The sequence below is a fragment of the Natator depressus genome, chromosome 3, assembly GCF_965152275.1.
Source record: "Natator depressus isolate rNatDep1 chromosome 3, rNatDep2.hap1, whole genome shotgun sequence".
NCBI classification, from domain to species: domain Eukaryota; kingdom Metazoa; phylum Chordata; order Testudines; family Cheloniidae; genus Natator; species Natator depressus.
In genome coordinates this window covers 134,427,551-134,445,196 of record NC_134236.1, presented here as the reverse complement: position 1 = coordinate 134,445,196, position 17,646 = coordinate 134,427,551, and the positions used below count along the sequence as shown (strand labels likewise).

Below are 17,646 nucleotides of genomic sequence, written 5' to 3'. Positions count from 1 at the left end.
GCTAAAGCTAGGTAGGGAATGGTCATACAATGAATGTCTACTTAAAAGCCTATTGGACAATTAGTCATTGTTTGCAATAATATCTAGAAATGCAGTATTTTTGTTTCCTCTTCCATCAAAAAGAAGCCTTTCACTTTGACAGATTGTAACGAAGGCTGCAGCAGAGATAAGTGAAGTGTCTGATTAGAGAGCACAACATTTGTACTATTCCCTCCTCCACAATCATAATTTGTGTTCCTTACTGTACTCACCTGCTACCCAATTAATGTCCCATTTAAGCTAAACCCCTACAGTGGCTTTAACTTTGGATCACAGAACTGGTTAAGACTCTGCATTACACTGCAAAAGCGTCTGGATTTACTCAGGACCGTGGTGAACAAGATGACGAAGGACTTGTCAATTTCAAAAGAATTCCTAAATTGTACATTTTCAGGTCTCAAAATGCATTCCTTGAAAGGCTTAAATTTTAGCAGTGCAGCAGTCTGACTTTGTCCAGCCAGGCTGTCTCACTTATGGGTTTCACTCTCACTGTAATTTAATTGCTCATGGTAAAATAGAGTATTTAAATGTCAATCATATAGTCACTTCGATTCATGCTGGTTTTCCTTAATACTTTAGGGTGTAGTTCTGCAGTTCTGTTGCATCCAGAAGTCAGTTACAGAAGGGCTGAAGACTCTGGCTCTAAGCTTGTGCAGTTTTAGTTGGGAAACTTTTTTCAAAGATAACTTTACTTAGCTTTTGTGTTTGCTGTTTTACATTTTAGACCTACTTTGGGATGGATGTTTCTGCTGTTGAGGATCCAGTTCAAAGAAGAGCCCTGGAAACAATGATAAAAACATATGGACAAACCCCTCGTCAGTTGTTCCACACAGCACATGTCAGCAGACCCGGCTCCAGGCTCATAATAGATGGAGAACTTCCCGCTGCCATGGGGTTATTAGTGCAGTTTGCTTTCAGAGAAACCAGGGAGCACACTAAAGAAATAGTATATCCAGTATGTAATTTGATTCACAAGATTGCTAAATTAGCATTCACAGGCTGTAATTACTGCACCCTAAGGTACACATCTGAATAATTAAGCAAAACAGCTGCACCCACAGTGTATTAATGAAAAGCGTTAGCAGTATATCCTCTGCACATTTAAGACATTTCATGATTATGTGGATCAGAGCAGAACTGGCACAATGACTTGCAATGCCCAAGCTTCTGGAGGAACTGTCTGGCAGTGAATTTCTGTCCTTGCCGATCCTACTCCCAGAGTGTATAGCGGGTGGAGGTGGGGGGCGGAAGGTGCTGGACTGGAATAGTTTTTTTCCACTCTCTTCACAGTGGAAGGAGGAGATTTTTCTGCACCACAGAGCACCAAATAGTCTGTCATGCCTGAGGCAAATCTGTTTCAGTGTATGCCCATGTGTCTTTCTGTAGGAAGTGTTGTGGTTAGTAAATCTCTTTACTATAGACTATGAGCTTCAAGACATTTTGAAAAATTTTCATCTGATATTTGTCTGTAAGCAAACTGAAGTAAAGAAGTTCTTAAGCAGCTTTTCTGTTACAGTAGGATAATTTTATTGTCTTTTTTGAGTCAGTATTTTTCAGTACAACCTCATTACCATTCTTCTCACCCTTGAAATTTAGGAAGAACTAATGGAAAAACAACCACTCTAATTTCCATGTATAAATACGCATGTGAAAGTTGCGAATTAGTTTTTGTTTCTGTATTGAACAAGGTTATCAAAAGAATTACTTTCTGGTTTCTGCCAGTAACCATTTAAAAAAAAAAATCCAATCTGTTGATTTTAGTATACAAGTGACTTTAAGTACCCCATAAAATATCACTTTGAACTTAAAAATATCAGGGCTCAGAATGACTTTTTTTTGGAGCTATAAAAGTACTGAAATGTGAGAGAGACCAATAAATTCAGGACCGTTGAGATATGTTGTGCAGGAGGCACTGAATATAATTCTTATATTAGATCAGTATAGTCCACCATGTCAGCTATCTGGTCTTTGTCAATATAGAATGCGTCAGAGCATTCTAATCCCTAAATTGCACCTCACTGTTAATGCTATACCATGGGGGAAATCTAATATTAGTGAAGTAATGCAAAATTACATTGTAATATATTATAATTTGCAGTATTTTATATATTAAAAAGTAGAATAAATTTGCACTAGTCTTTCTTGAAGCAAAGAGGATGCCAGTACTTGCACTGCACTTATATACTTGTTTGCTGGCTGGTTAGTTACATGCCTTGAATGGTGAATTCTTGGTCCAGTGTTGAGATATGTGATGGTGGACAATGTGTACCAACATTTTTGTTTTGTTTAGCATTCTTTGTGGGGAAAATGCCTCATTTACTTCAGACACTTATTTTCTCTAAAACCTAATCGGGAATTTGGCCCATGTTTATAGAAATGGAAAACTGATGTTTCATCTTACTGTGTTACTTGAACCCTGCAAGTTACCAGTTTTCTAGTCAAGCCCGTAAATAACTGACTGAATAAATAAGTTGGCACAATAAAAGATCTCACCTACCTTGTGTCTCTGAATAGATAGAACTCACTTGAAATTAATGTCTTGGCATAGAACATTAAATTGCCTTTTTGCATAATTCTTTATAACAAAGTAAAGTATAGACCCTGTCATATAAAGCACCACAAGACTAGGATCACTTATAGGAATCTTTTATCTATAATGCACTTTTTCCTCATATAAAATAGCAGGAGTATTTTAATTGGTGTTTTATTTGTCTTTGTTCTAGAGTCCTTTGCCTTGGATAAAAGGTTTAAAGTGGGGGGAATATGTAGGTTCCCCAAGTGCTCCAGATCCAGTTGTTTGCTTCAGCCAGCCACATGGAGAAAGGTTTGGCTCTCTGCAGGCTCTGCCAACTAGGGCCATCTGTGGTTTGTCCCAAAAATTCTGCCTTTTGATGATATACAGCAAAGAGCAAGGTAAGGAAGCTCCAGAAATCAGTTTCATGTTTACCCTCTACATATGAAATACTAAAAAAACTTAACTAGTTGCCCAGTCATAATCATGCTATATTTTTATAGTGCCACTCTAATACTCTAGCTGAGTACTCAAGTTTGCAGTCTTATTCTGCTAAGGATTGTAAATAGAATTATTAAGCAGTTTTTAATAAAGGTGCTGGATTTCAAGAATTCTTTTCAGTTAGTTTGGTATTTTTTTGTTAAAATAACTCAACTGGGAGTTTTTAAAATATCAGAACTCTAGAAATCCACAGTTCTTCTTCGACTGTTTATGTCCATTGTAGCTGAGTGTGCGCCCAGTGCCTAGTTGTTGGAGATTCCACCCCCCCCCCCCCCCAGTGGTACCTGTCGGGACATGAACATCCTCTGCTGCTATATGCCACTGTGTGCAGGTATAAAGGGCAGAGCTGTCCACAAATTTCCTCAGTTCCTTCTTACCAACAATGACGGTTGTTGGAGCAATTATAGCTTTGCTACTGTAAGTTCTTCCCTCATTCCTCATTAAAATATATTCAGTTCACTTTGTATAATTTCATAGTTAATTTAATCGGTAGTAATGATAGTTATAAGTTTCAATTTTAGATCTTAGGCTGACTGGTTCAGCTCTTGGTACCAGGAGCGGTACTGGAACCATGTCTCGATCTCCAGGATTCAAATCGTGTCATTCATGCAGCAAACCAATGTCAATGAGTGACCCACACCCCAGCTGCCTTAAGTCCTTAGGGGAGTCCCAAATATCACATTTAAAAAGGATTTAAGTGTTGCTCAAAAAAGGATGGAGTGGCCAAGCTGAAGTGTATTCTTGTGAAGGTGGCACTCCATCCTCCCTCAAAGCCATCCAGTTCAGAGCGGGCATCGGGCGCATTAGGTTTGGTCCAGAGTGCTCCTTCTGTTTTGACTGAATCCAGTGCTTGATCACTGTCAGCAGTGTCGAGGAAGAGGCACAAGGCCGCCAGAGATTTGGTACCTAACTCTACAAGATCTCCAGTACTCAAGCTTTCTAAAGGCAAGAGACCTGGGACGAATACTGAAAAGACACTCCCCAAAACAGCCTTCAACTAAAAAGCAGTCATGGATTCCGAAACCAGAGCAAGATCCCTCAAGAGCAACCCCTGAAACACCTACTACAGCTTCTTCGAGCTATCCACCAGTACTACATGAACACGATGCACTACCAGTACCATTGACACTGGCGGCATATACAGAGGCTAGAGAGCTACTTAACCTCCCAGTGCCAGTTTCCCCAGCAGCACAGGAAGTGTTTCAGATGGTACTGGTACCCGAGGACCCTGCTCCAGCTCCTCCCCAGCTTGTGATACGGATACCTCCTACACTTCCTTGGCCTTGGAAATCAGTACTTCCAAGGGGAAAACTAGCCATGATTTCTCCAGAACCTTCACCCATGGGCTCTCGTTATCGCTCTCAAGTTGAGGCAGCTTCTGTCCCGCCCCATTATTGGATGTCTGATTATTCCTCCTCTTCAAGCTTGGAGGTTGGGTTCTATGTGTCCCAGTTTAGACAGGGCATGCATCTTTCACTGGGGACTTGTGCCCGATGGTTCCTGCCACAGTCATGGCAGGGGTCACATGATAAGGGACAATTGCCCAGTCAGGGATGGGTTCCAGGACTATGTGGGGTCTCTGCCCTGTTTTTTAACCGTATATGCCCTGAGATAGGCACTCATGGTTATGAGCCACTCCAGGCAGCGTGACACTCACCTCAAACTTATAACACCAGCGGGACCTCAACAGCAATGGTTCTCAACTTTACTAGTCTTGTCAGTCAGATTTTCACTGACTCTCCACTCTAGATCCAGATGTAGTTTCGCAGGACCATTATCATCTCCTCCAACCCCAACCTGCAGGCTCTCCATCTGAAAAAGTGTGGATGCTTCATGGCTAACATTGTTGGAACAGGCTTACTCAAAACGTGTGCAAGGAGTACTTTTAAATAGTAGAAAGACTTCAACTAGGAGTACTTACCTGGCTAAGTGAAAGTGTTTTCCCATCTGTTCCCACCAGAAAGTGAGCTCAGTCCAATAGGTGATGGATGTATCTCCTGTTCCTAAAACATCAAGGTCTAGCAGTAGCTCTGTCAAGGTTCATCTAGCAGCTATGACGGATTTTCATCCATGAGAGAGTAACAGACCTCATTTTTTCCAATCCCATCGCTATCCAGTTTTTTGAAGAGGCTGGACAGAATATGTCTAGAGGTGCAAGAACATGCCCTCCCACCCCCCGAGAGCTGAACCTGGTATTAGCAAAGTTAATGGGACCGCCTTTTGAACCTCTCATGACTTGTTCTTTACTCCACCTCTCTGTGAAGGTTGCATTTTTAATTTCAGTCACCTCACCTCGGCGAGGGGAGTGGGCAAGTTGAGAACTCTGGTATTCGAGCCTCCCTATACAGCCGTCTATAAGGACAAGGTTTTACCTTCACCCTTGCCCAAAATTCCTGAAAAAGATTGTTTCCAACTTTCACATTAATCGGGCAATCTGTTCGCCACCGTTTTTCCCAAAACCTCATACTCTCAGAGATGAAGAGAAGCGCCACTGTTTTTAGACATCAAAAGAGCTGTAGTATTTTTACCTGGCCTGGACTAAATTGTTTAGGTATCATGATCACAATTGTTCATTGTGGTGGTGGACACCCAGTTTCCTCTTAAGCTTCTGTGACTTTCTGGGCACAAGTTCCTATTCCTGACAGTTGCAAAACAACAACTTGGTTGTCTGCGCACATTTGCTTCTCATTATACTATAGCCATTCATTTCAGGAATGATGCCAAATTTTGGGCTTGCTGTTCTACAGTCACTGTTCAAATAGACTTTGGGCCCACCTCCAGATGGATCTGCTTGTGAGTCCCCTACAGTGGAATGGATATGTGTAATCACTTGAAGAAACTGTTACCTACCTTTCCATAATTGTTGATCTTTGAAATGTGTTGCACATGTTCATTCTACTACCCACCTTCCTTCCCCTCTCTATCAGAGCCTTTCCAGTAAGAAAAAACTGAGGTGGGTCGGGAGTCATTCCACCCTTTATACCTGTGGTGCATGGCAGCAGAGGGCATTCAAGCTGCCCCAGTTGGTATTGCTTAGGGGAAAAAATCTCTGACAAAAGTGCGCTGGGCATGCGCTCACATAGAGTGGAATCACAGGTGCGCGCCTCCGCCCCTTCCCCAATACCCTGCTCCGCCTCTTCCTGCTCCTGCTCTGCCCCTTCCTACCCAGTTCCGCCCCCTCCTCAGAGCGTGCCCCATCCCCGCTCCTCCCTCCCTCCCAGTGCCTCCTGCATGCTGTGAAACGGCCGATTGCAGCGGGCAGGAGGCACTGGGAGGGAGGAGGAGGAGTTGATCAGTAGCGCTGCCAGCGGGAGGGATGGGGAGCTTGGCTGCCAGTGGGTGCTGATCACCCACTAATTTTTTTCCATGGGTGCTCCAGCTGGGAAATGGCAGTGAAGTGCAAAGGGACTGAACGCCTAAACCCTCAGTCTGAACGGAGAGAGACATGAATCTCTGCACCAAGAGAGGTTGTGGCTGGAAGCTTAAAAACTTACGTGGGTACCCTCAATGAAGACTGGAGATGGGGGAGGCAAAGGTGAAGTAATCCTGAAACTGTGACAGCATACTTGACACAAAACATACAATGCTTTTCCTGCAGGTGTGAGAAGCATGCACAGTACAGATATCCAGTGGTCAGCCATTCTGAGTTGGGGATATGCTGATAACATTTTAAGACTAAAAAGCAAGCAAAGTGAACCTCCAATAAATTTTATACAGAGTTCACAGTTGCACCAGGTAAAACTCTTTAAAGTGTTTCTAACTGTAAAGTTAATGTATTTGTAAAAGGTGCTCTATATGACATCACTGAAAACTGAAATCTATTTTTGATAGTGATAGTGCAAATTTCATAGCCTTCCACCATTCCTGATCACCTGAACCCCAGCGCACCTCACCTTTATTTTGGGGAACAGTTTCTAACAATGCAAGGTTTAGCATCCATGCCCATGTAATCCTTAGAGTCTCTGAAAGCACCGGCAGGGTGCTCAATGTGATGTGGGCACATATCCAGTGGGAACTAAGGTGGATCCTGTATATCCCTTAATATATGCCATCAGATAAGTGTCTTTAGTTGCTGGCAATCTTGTTCATGCTTGAACCAGTGACGTAGAGATGTAAAAAGAACAGGAGTAATTGTGGCACCTTAGAGACTAACAAATTTATTTGAGCATAAGCTTTTGTGGGCTACAGCCCACTTCATCGGATGCATAGAATGGAACATATAGATAGATATAGATATCCACACACACAAATAGAGAACATGAAAAGATGGAAATAGCCATACCAACTGTAAGAGGCTAATTAATTAAAATGACCTATTATCAGCAGGAGAAAATCTTCAAAAACAGACTCCAACGAGAAACTGCTGAGTTTGAATTAATATGCAAGCTAGATATCATTAACTTGGGTTTGAATAGAGACTGGGAGTGGCTGGGTCATTACACATATTGAATCTATTTCCCCATGTTAAGTATCCTCACACTTCGTCAACTGTCTAAATGGGCCATCTTGATTATCACTACAAAAGTTTTTTTTTCTCCTGCTGATAATAGCTCATCTTAATTAGCCTCTTACAGTTGGTATGGCTACTTCCACCTTTTCATGGTGTGTGTGTGTGTGTGTGTATATTTTCTTACTATATGTTCCATTCTATGCATCCGATGAAGTGGGCTGTAGCCCACGAAAGCTTATGCTCAAATAAATTTGTTAGTCTCTATGATGCCACAAGTACTGTTCTTTTTGCGGATACAGACTAACACGGCGTTACTCTGAAACCTGTCACAGAGATGTAAGGCTCTGTAGCCTGTTATCAATGTCACCATCACCTTGTCCTTGATGACATTCTTTATTATGTGATCATAAGGATTTCAGTCAGTTCTTCAAAAAACGTGTAATGGAGTAGGAGACACAAACTTACATCCCAAGTTTAAACTCAGCTGCACTCATTTGCTTTGCTGATTAGTATTTCGCTTGTGTCTGTCCTGGAATTACTCTAAATGCCACATTTGTTTTCTGGGGCATACCCATTTTTGGATGAGCCCCTCCAAGCTCTGCAAAATGCCTGCCCCCCCCCCCCCCAAAAAAAAACAAAAAAAACAAAAACAAAAACCCCTTCCTATACCTTTTCGGTCCTCCTTCTTCCATTTCCATCCACCAAATAGCCCTCTTTCTTTCTTCTCCACTAAATTTCCCTCTTGAATCTCTCTGCTCCCAAAATCTGCTTCTGATTCAGCTTCTCTACCATGGCAGAAAAAAACATGATTGGATATGCCATCATGAGTATATAGAACTTTCCAAACAATTTGTTTCCAGGCTGAGAACAAGAGTAGGGAAGATCATAGGTGCCTTAAAATATTGGTATGTGTGGGCTGCGGAATAAGTGTCTCCTTGTTGGTTCTACTGTCTGTAAAGTCAAAAATGTTGATTAAAGACAAAATGGAAAAAGTCAGAGTGAGACCCTCACCCAACACTGGCCTCTTTATACCACATAAAATTCAGAACTGCATAAAGGTGCTCTGAAAGCCCTGCATCTGGCTGTGATATGATTCTTGCAGCAAAGGTACCATGAAAGACAGCAGTAAGAATATTTTTCCAAAGATCACCTTGCAAACCCTGATATAGGGCGTCTGTGAGAGGGATGCATCAGGGATGGGGACAAAGCACACAGCCCTGGGAGGCTGTCATAACTTACACAGACCCTTAGGACTGTCCACGTATGTCGCGGCCTCTCCAGCCAGCCGAGGATCAGGAGGGCAGAAAGTTACTTTAACACTTACCTCCATCCCTTTGAGCTGAGAGTTCTATGCTATGCATCTTAGCTATGCCACGTAATTTCATCCATAATTTTAACTTTAACTATGCAAAATGTATGTGACCTGCTGCAGATTTATTAAACTGCTCTTGGTCTTCCATTCTGGGTCAGGTATTTTATTTATTGCATGGTTTTTCTTAGGAAAGCCAGTAAAAACAGATTTGATAAAATAGCTAGGTGTAATGAAATAGAATGTATTTAAAATAGTACTTAATTTTCTCTGGCTCTTTTTTTTTTTTTTTTTTTCTCTCTCCAAGGTAACAAGTTGTGCTTGGGTACCAGACAGTTGCCAGCTTTTTACAGGTAGCAAATCTGGTGTCATCACAGCGTATATCAACAGATTCTCTAGCAATATGGTAAGTATATCAGACAGAATTTATAATTAGGAATTTAGCTATTTACAGTATTTTTCTTTTCTTATCCTTGCTGTTTACTCCACTTCTTAAAACTAGACTTGTGTTACTAAAAATGCCTTGTATTTAGGGGTTTTGGTTTTTTAACTAAAAGAGGCTTTCAAAGTATCCATTCATATACATTTTCACAAATAATTTAAATTTTGTATTCTGCATTTTAATAACCATTTGGATGGTGTCCAACTTCTCTCTTCCCCAACATCCACCTTTAAAGAAGCTTGAAAAATAAATGACTTTCCTACCCTATTTTATTTTCAAAGCAAATGCTGATTTTTGTTGTGTTTGAGGACTTTACATTTTTTATACTTAGTTAGTTACTAGTACGTCAACATCAGGACTCCAGACCTTTACTATCCAAAGGAATAAATCTACTGTCCAGACGCAGACATGAAAGATAAGAGTGAGGGGGTCCCACTAGCAAACTCAGGGCACCCTGACAAAGGGGAAGGCCAGCCCCTCTGGTACTTGGAGAAGATACTGGACATGTCTGGACATTGCTCTTCTATCCACTCCTGACTAGTAGGTGGCTGATAAATTTGAATCTCCACCTTACCCTCTCTAACTGCTGTGGAAGGGGGAAGGAGATTTTTTCTCTCCAGAACCTTTTGTTTGCTATGAGGATTGCTAATCTACCTCTCCTGAAGTCTCTGGGTAAATCCTTGTCTCCTTTAAGTCAATGGGAGTCTTGTCCAACTTCCTGTTCCTGAGCAAACTTAGAGAAGCTAGCCAAACTCCAACTACAAGATCACCTTACTGAAGTTAATACTCTAGACGTGGCATAATCTGGATTCAGGCCTCGTAGAACTGAAACAGCTTTCGTGGCATTGATGGCTGAAGGGAAGACATCCATTCTCATTCCACTGGACCTTTCTACAACATTTGACACTGTCAGCCATGCACTACCTAAACTTGTCTTGCCTGAGAGGTGACAGGGGTCCACGATAATGCACTGAAGTGACTTGAGTCCTTTCTTGAGGGACAACCCAATGAGTAGGGATGGAAAATAGTACCTCTGCCACCAGACCCCTCCCTTGTGAAGTCCAACAAGAATCAATTTTGTCCCAGTGCCTGCTGAACATCTACATTCACCCACTAGACAAATTGGTCAGATAACATGAACTCAAGTGTCAGTAATATGCAGATGACACAAAGTTCAGACTGTTCTTCACTACATACAACCATATCACTGTCATCAAGATGGTGCCGTGCTTGGATGGGATCAGCTCAAGGGTGATGAACAAGCTGGGTGAAGTGGAACCCAAGCAATACAGAAGTGACGCTGATGAGCAGAGGTAAGTACTTGGAAAAGTTTGCAACCACAGTAAGATCTCCTTCAGTTGAAGGTGCACGTCCACAATTGGTCAGTTCAGTCTGTAGCTTAGGAGAGCATTTGACAGCTTGCTGACTCTAAGCTGTTGCATACACACCATCTGTCAGTAGACCTGGACAAGTAATAGATTTTACATTTTGCTGGCAATTCCAAAAAACTGCAAAAACAAAACACTTTTTTTGGAAACTTTCAGAGAATCAAACAGTTGGGATAAAATAGTTTCAATTTGGGGCACTTTTGACATAACACCTAGAAATGGGGTGGGTGGAGGAGGAAGCTGCCTCTTTAGGCCAGTAGTTAGGGAACTCACCTGGGACATGGGAAACCCCTGGTTCAATTCTTCTTCTCCCTGACGTGGAGAGAGGATTTCAACACGAGTTCCCACCCCTCAGGTGATTGCCCTAACCACTGAACTACAGTAACTCCTCACTTAACATTGTAGTTATGTTCCTGAAAAATGCGACTTTACGCGAAACACACACACAGAGAGTATAAGTTTTAAGCAAACAATTTAATACTGTACACAGCGATGATGATTGTAAAGCTTGGTTGAGGTGGTGGAGTCAGAGGGTGGGATATTTCCCAAGGAATGCCTTACTACTAAATGATGAACTAGCAATTGGCTGAGCCCTCAAAGTTTAACTCGTTGTTAATGTAGCCTCACACTCTACAAGGCAGCAAGAATGGAGGGAGGGGAGACAGCATGGCAGACAGACACACACCCTCTGTGTGTGTGTGTGTGTGTGTGTGTGTGTGTGAGAGAGAGAGAGAGATGCGCATTTCCCCTTTAATGACAGGTTTCAGAGTAGCAGCCGTGTTAGTCAACATCCGATGAAGTGAGCTGTAGCTCACGAAAGCTTATGCTCAAATAAATTTGTTAGTCTCTAAGGTGCCACAAATACTTCTTTTCTATTTCCACTTTAAGTATGCTGACACCACTCTTAACTACTCTACCTTGTTAAGTTAATCAGCAAGCTGAGACCGCAGCAGCTGCTGCTAGGAAGCTCCCTCTGTCCTGAGCTCTGTCGTGTGTCCCACCCTGCTCTATGGAGATGGGGTAAGCGGGGTGCAGGAGTAGGGGGGAAGGGAGACACCCTGACATTAGTGCCCCCCTCCCCCAGCAAGCAGGAGGCTCTGGAGAGCAGCTCCAAGGCAGAGGGCAGGAGCAGCACATGGCAGTGGGGGGAGGGACAGCTGAACTGCTAGCAATTGATAGCCTGCTGGGTGGCTGCTGCACAGGGAACTTAGGGGAGCGGGGAGCTGATGGGGGGGGGGGGGGGGGCTGCCGGTCCACCCTGGTTCCAAGCCCCCACCAGCAAGCTGCAACGGGATGTTCTCACTGCAAGCAGTGGACGAAGCAGGCAGCTGCCAAATGACCTCATAAGGGAGCATTGCACAACTTTAAACAAGCATGTTCCCTAATTGATCAGCAATGTTGTTAACCGAACAACTTTAAGTGAGGAGTTACTGTATGTCCTATTCAGGTTTGGCACTTTCTGAATCTTTCCTATTGAAGCTTCTTACAAATAATTATAGCCCTTGGAGCAGAGACTAGAACTTGGATGTCCCATATCATATCTGAGTGACCTGATCACTAAGCTGTTTGTTCTAAACTGTTTGGTGAACTGGACAAAAATTTGCAAGTAACTTTTGCGTTGACTGTAACTGCATTTTTCAGCAAATAAACTATTTCCCAAAAACTTTGCCCAGCTCTATCCATATGTAATGCTTTCTATCATCTCCAGTTGGTTAGGAGTTGCCCTCCCATCCTGATGAACGGTGACCTGGACTCAGTTATTCACATCTTCATCATCTTTTGGCTGCAGTACCTAATTGTGGTATAGGTGGGCATGAAGCCTTTCGTGCTTTGGAAACTCCAACCAGTACAGAACCCTGCCGCCCACCTCAAGAACACTAGCTACCACAAACCGATCATACCTGTCCTCCATTCTCTACACTGCCTTACTGCGGAACATCAAGTCAGGTTCAAGGCCTTGATCCTTCTCTTCATGACGTTTAATGGCCTGGGCCCAGAGTATCAAAAATATCACCTAAAGCTCTGGAATGAAGACCACAATCAACAGCTTCAGTCCTGTGGTACAACGGAGCTTTCTATAATAAGATTAAATCCCATTTGTGCGGAAAACAGAACTTTCTTGGGGGCCAGTAAGAGACTGGCACAAACTCACATAGGAACTAAGGACTCTTGCAAACTGTAACGGAACCCTTCGCTGCTCGTGCCACAAATCAGCCGGAGACCGCTTAGAGTGCAAGCACCAGTGCCCTTTTATTTGCAGTGTCACTTCCCACCACCATCTATATACAGTCCGTACAACACAGTTCCCTGGGGGACAGCCAGCAGGAACCTACAGCCACAGGCTCCTCCCTTTCATGTTTCCCCCTGCCATTGCTTCCTTCCTGCCAGCTTTATATAACCCCCTGGCTAATAAGGTCTGCATGGGTTTCTCCTCAAGCCCTTAGGCGAGCCATACCCAGCTAGCCCCAATTAATGCCCCTTAATTGTAGCTGGGCTAACAGGGGCCTGGTCAGGACCTCCTGGCCAGCACCCTGTTACACAAACCTTACCACATTCTTCTCTGACCTTGCCTTCTCTAAGGTAGACATATAACATCATGTATTAAATAATTTAAAAAAGAATCCTTACCAAAGAATCCTTACACTCCCCTGCACACCTTTTCCCCAGTGATGAGACTGACTAACGTGTGACAGATGTTAGTCATGTCGCTTCATGCATTGATGGAAGATGCTTAGATACTAGGGTATAAAATAGAATAGAACTGTAATGGAGCCAGGATTTTGCCTTCTGTTTTAAGTCGTCTTTTCTGTGAATAGCTCCAGCATCATCCTCTTCAGTAGTTCATAATTTTTTCCCAAGAAGCAGCAAATCGCTGACACAATTCTTGACCGTTCATCTTATGCCACAGGGTTCTGAATAGCAGCACTTAAACTGACCACAATATTGTTTTATGTTGCTTTTGCTTGATAAATCTAGGAGCAGCAACAGAGGCTTAAGTGCTCTCTGCAGATTGAGAAGGATTCCACTGCATCAAGGTTAAAACTTTGCAGAAATTCATGGCTCAAGCCCCACACACATTAGGAAAGCCCACCCACTGTGAGCAATTAATTTTTAAAGCCCCAAGCAATATCAGTTATATTTTTGGTAACTAAAGTAGGAAATAAACTTTGTACAGAATACTTGTGTTTTAAAAATGCTAATGAAGAAACTAGCAATTTGTATTTGACAGCTGTAAGGAACTTTAGAACTGCGAATAGGAGTTGTTTGCTTTGCTCCTCAGGTGTCCTCTGTGAGATCATGTTTGCTGAATCCCTCAGCACTGACACTTCTGTATACCTCAGGCAGCATGACCTTGCTGCCAATTTTGTAGCATCTGTTGTTTAGTCAGTTGCTTGAGACAGGGCTATAGGGAATGCCAACACGTTTACTAGCATCTGTTCTGTATTCAGCCCCCCAGCTGAGTGCTTTGGAACAGCCTATTATAGATGCAGTACAGGAAGTGTCAATCAGGGAAAATCTTCATGTGTAAATCATTAAAGCAAGGAGACAGGTATGATGCTAATGGACAGACATAAGAGTCTAGAACTCTGAAAGCAGGGCTCTCTAGTGACCTATATCTCTGTGTTTGAAAATGTTCAGACAAACTGCTCTTGTCTGTTACTTCTCCCAGGCATTGTCAATGTCTGTAATCCAAAACACACTGAAGTACTGTTATGAGAAGTCACTCAAATCACTACCCTTAGAAGGCCTCAGCCAAGAGGTTCTGGATGTTGGGCAAGTGGGTTGCTCCACCCTTTAGTTGTTCCTAATCTATCTGGGGCTTTCTTGCTAACAGAGAGGGAAGCATTTTAACTTATTGTATATCCTTTTGAGAGAATAGATGAAATGGTGTGGTAATTATTTGTATAATCCCTCACTCCAGTGCCTTAACCACAGCCATCCAGTCTAACACAGAGAGGGCGCATTTTAAATATATGACCAGCTTTAAATCAATTTATTTTTATATCTATGCCACTTTAAAAATATTTTGTGAGTTGAGTGTTTATATTAGTGTAGTGAAGTGGACATCAGCATTGGAAGGATAAATGGAAGAAATGAGTCTTAAGAGATTTGAAGGAGGAGGCGAGAGCTTCCATGGCACACAGTACTTACACGTATGTTTCAGGCATAGAGGATGGCATGAAAAGTCATAGTTGCATTACTTATTAGCACAAATAAATTATTTGATCCTAGAGTTCCATCCTTTCCCATTACTATCATTTTGTACTTTGTATTATGATAGTGCCTAGAAACTCCAATCCAGGATCAGGCCACATTGAGCTAGGGGCCGTAGAGACAAATAATAGAGAATCCCTGTCCCAGAGATGTAGGTGTCAGCAAAAGGTGGACAAAACAGACAAATTAGATGGGGGAAGTGGAAAGATGAGGAAACAAAATAGTTTAGCAGAAAAATTAATCTTGGCTTGACACTTTGACCATTAAAAACCTTGTTTTAGTTCTGTTCTTAAAATTCTAAAATAATGGCAGACCATACTTCTATGAATAGTAGATACTACATTACTCCGAAGGGATGTAGAAACTGGATATTCTTATCAGCAAGTATTATAGTACACAGTAGGAAGATATGTTTATCGTTTTCTTGTGATTGGTTAAATGAAACTAATCGCTAAATGTTATGATTATTGAAGGCCAATCTTGTCCTGACTGGTAATCAATATAACTAGTACAGAAATGGATGTTGCTATTTGTTGCTCAGATAATGATAGAAAATATATAGCTAGCATATTGTGAGTGAAATCTATTACCAGTTCCTTCTCCTTTTCTCTGACTCTTTTCATCTTTTAGTAGAACTATTGTATGCCCTATTTTCTCTTCCAGATTTCTAAATTGTTCATTACTGTGCTCTGAGGCAGTAAAGAAGAGCTATGGGAAAATTCACTGTAGCAGAGAGACATTTACCTTTCTTGTATAAACATTATTCCAATCTCCTTGTACGCTGGACTTCTCTTAATTGGACAATTATAATTCTGATCAACTCTTTTAATTTATAGGCTGTTTTTCAAAAATGTCTGAAGAATTGCAATTCTTAAAACAGAAGAACTAGTACTTCTGCTTAGCAGTTTCATCTTCTTTGGCATTTAATTTTTGACAATTTCTATATTAGAGCAGAGCTTCAAATTTCACACTTAGGTAAGCCCCATCTAAGGACTTGGCACTGGCTCAATATGTTCCCAGTAACTTGAGGTTTTTTCCAAGTTTTTTTTTTTTTAAAAGTGCTGGTCATTGCCATTGACTGTCACTTGCTGAACTAGTTTTTCCTAATTCCAAAATGTTTCTGGCCCTCAACCCCCAATATTTTCTCTCCAGCCAGTCAAACTGAAATGTGGAGATCTAGCTGCCATCTGTATTTGAGCTACTGACATAACATATGTTTGGAAAACAACCAGCCACACACAACTTTTTCTCAAACCTTGTGTGTGAGAGAAGTAGGAGAATATAGGGCCTTTCACAGCTAATGTCTTACTCCAAATACTCATGTAAGCAATGTGTTTGCTTCTTTAAAAGTCCTACAAATAGCATCTGAACTGAAGATATGAAGCATTTAATCATGGAGTGCCAGTTCATTCCTTAAGATCTATACATATTGATCCAATTGAAAACAATGGAAGCCACACTTCCAAAACAATAAATAATAAGTTGTGTTTAATTCAGATCTCATTTTAATATTATTATTTTTCAGCATTCTGAGATAGAAATGGAATCTCAAGTACATCTATATGGTCACACAGCAGAGATAACCAGCTTATTTGTCTGCAAACCATATAGTATAATGATAAGTGTAAGCAAGGATGGAACCTGCATCATCTGGGATTTGAACAGGTACAAATATAATTTCCTCGGTTAGCCTAAAAAGGCTTACTTTCTAACCGTTAAGAATCTTAATCTGAAGTGATTATTTTACACTATTACTTTCCAACTATTTTAATCTTGTGTGAAACCAAAATTCAGTTTTGGTTTTCTGAAAGTAAACTGCAGATTATTTAGAGATCTGTTATTCTTTGTAGGCTGTGCTATGTCCAAAGTCTTGCTGGACACAAGAGTCCTGTGACAGCAGTCTCTGCTAGTGAAATGACAGGTGATATTGCAACAGTTTGTGATTCAGGTATGTATGGTATCATGAATGAATAACCTATCCACATTTATAGACCGGATTTAAAGATCAACCAACTTTCCCAGTGCAATGGTTTGTCATGTGACTTGAATCATTTGAGCAGCCAACTGATCAACTCAATAACTTCTTATTTCTATATATAGTACGATATGTATATCTTTTTTGTAGTTACAAATATGCTAGTGTAAGTGATTGACAGAACTGTATGTGTAATATTTTGATTTTTTTGTAAGGTTTGAAACTTTTGAGTCCTGAGAGATTCAAATTCTATTAAGTTCATTACTTTCATGATAGTAGTGATTTGTTTTCCAAGATACTGTATCCTCCAAAGGAGTTTTACTTATACAAAGCAAAATTACATTTTCTAAAACTACAGTCTTTTTGGAGTGTTCAGATGTTCCTTGATATATGCGCTATACTGAGGCATCATATATGCTATATTAACAAAGAGTTGATCACCTAGTGACTCAAAGCAAACGGGAAAAGCAATGTGGTCTTGCTGTGATTGGAACCAGAAAAATTCTGTAGTCTGGTTTTTTGTTTGGTGGTTTTAAGGAAAAACCCTCCAGAAGAAAGTGTAGGTATTTGTTGTTAATGCACAACCCTAGAGAGTTTGGAACCCTGAAATGAGTTTTCCCAGAAAGTCCCTGACTCTGCAGCCAAATGGCACAAAACCACTTTTTCTTAATTGTTCTTCCTCCTCACACATCCCAATCATGTATTTGGATAGTAAGTCAAATTTTCACATGGGCAGTTAGAAGTAGCTTAAGGTACATGATGATTTGATGCTTACTGCATACACACACTACAGCACTATATTTGTTTCTGTAAGA

The 17,646-nt window shown here is 41.4% G+C and overlaps 1 protein-coding gene across 1 annotated transcript in view; it reads left to right on the top strand.

Annotated features, from left to right (window-relative positions):
* LYST (lysosomal trafficking regulator) overlaps window positions 1–17,646 on the top strand; it is a 141,193-nt gene that overhangs the window by 117,536 nt on the left and 6,011 nt on the right. The window contains exons 45-50 of the mRNA XM_074948886.1: window positions 764–994; window positions 2,763–2,952; window positions 6,651–6,787; window positions 9,119–9,217; window positions 16,382–16,521; window positions 16,707–16,804. Of these exons, the coding sequence (XP_074804987.1) occupies window positions 764–994; window positions 2,763–2,952; window positions 6,651–6,787; window positions 9,119–9,217; window positions 16,382–16,521; window positions 16,707–16,804 (895 nt within the window). The remainder of the gene's footprint in view (window positions 1–763; window positions 995–2,762; window positions 2,953–6,650; window positions 6,788–9,118; window positions 9,218–16,381; window positions 16,522–16,706; window positions 16,805–17,646) is intronic.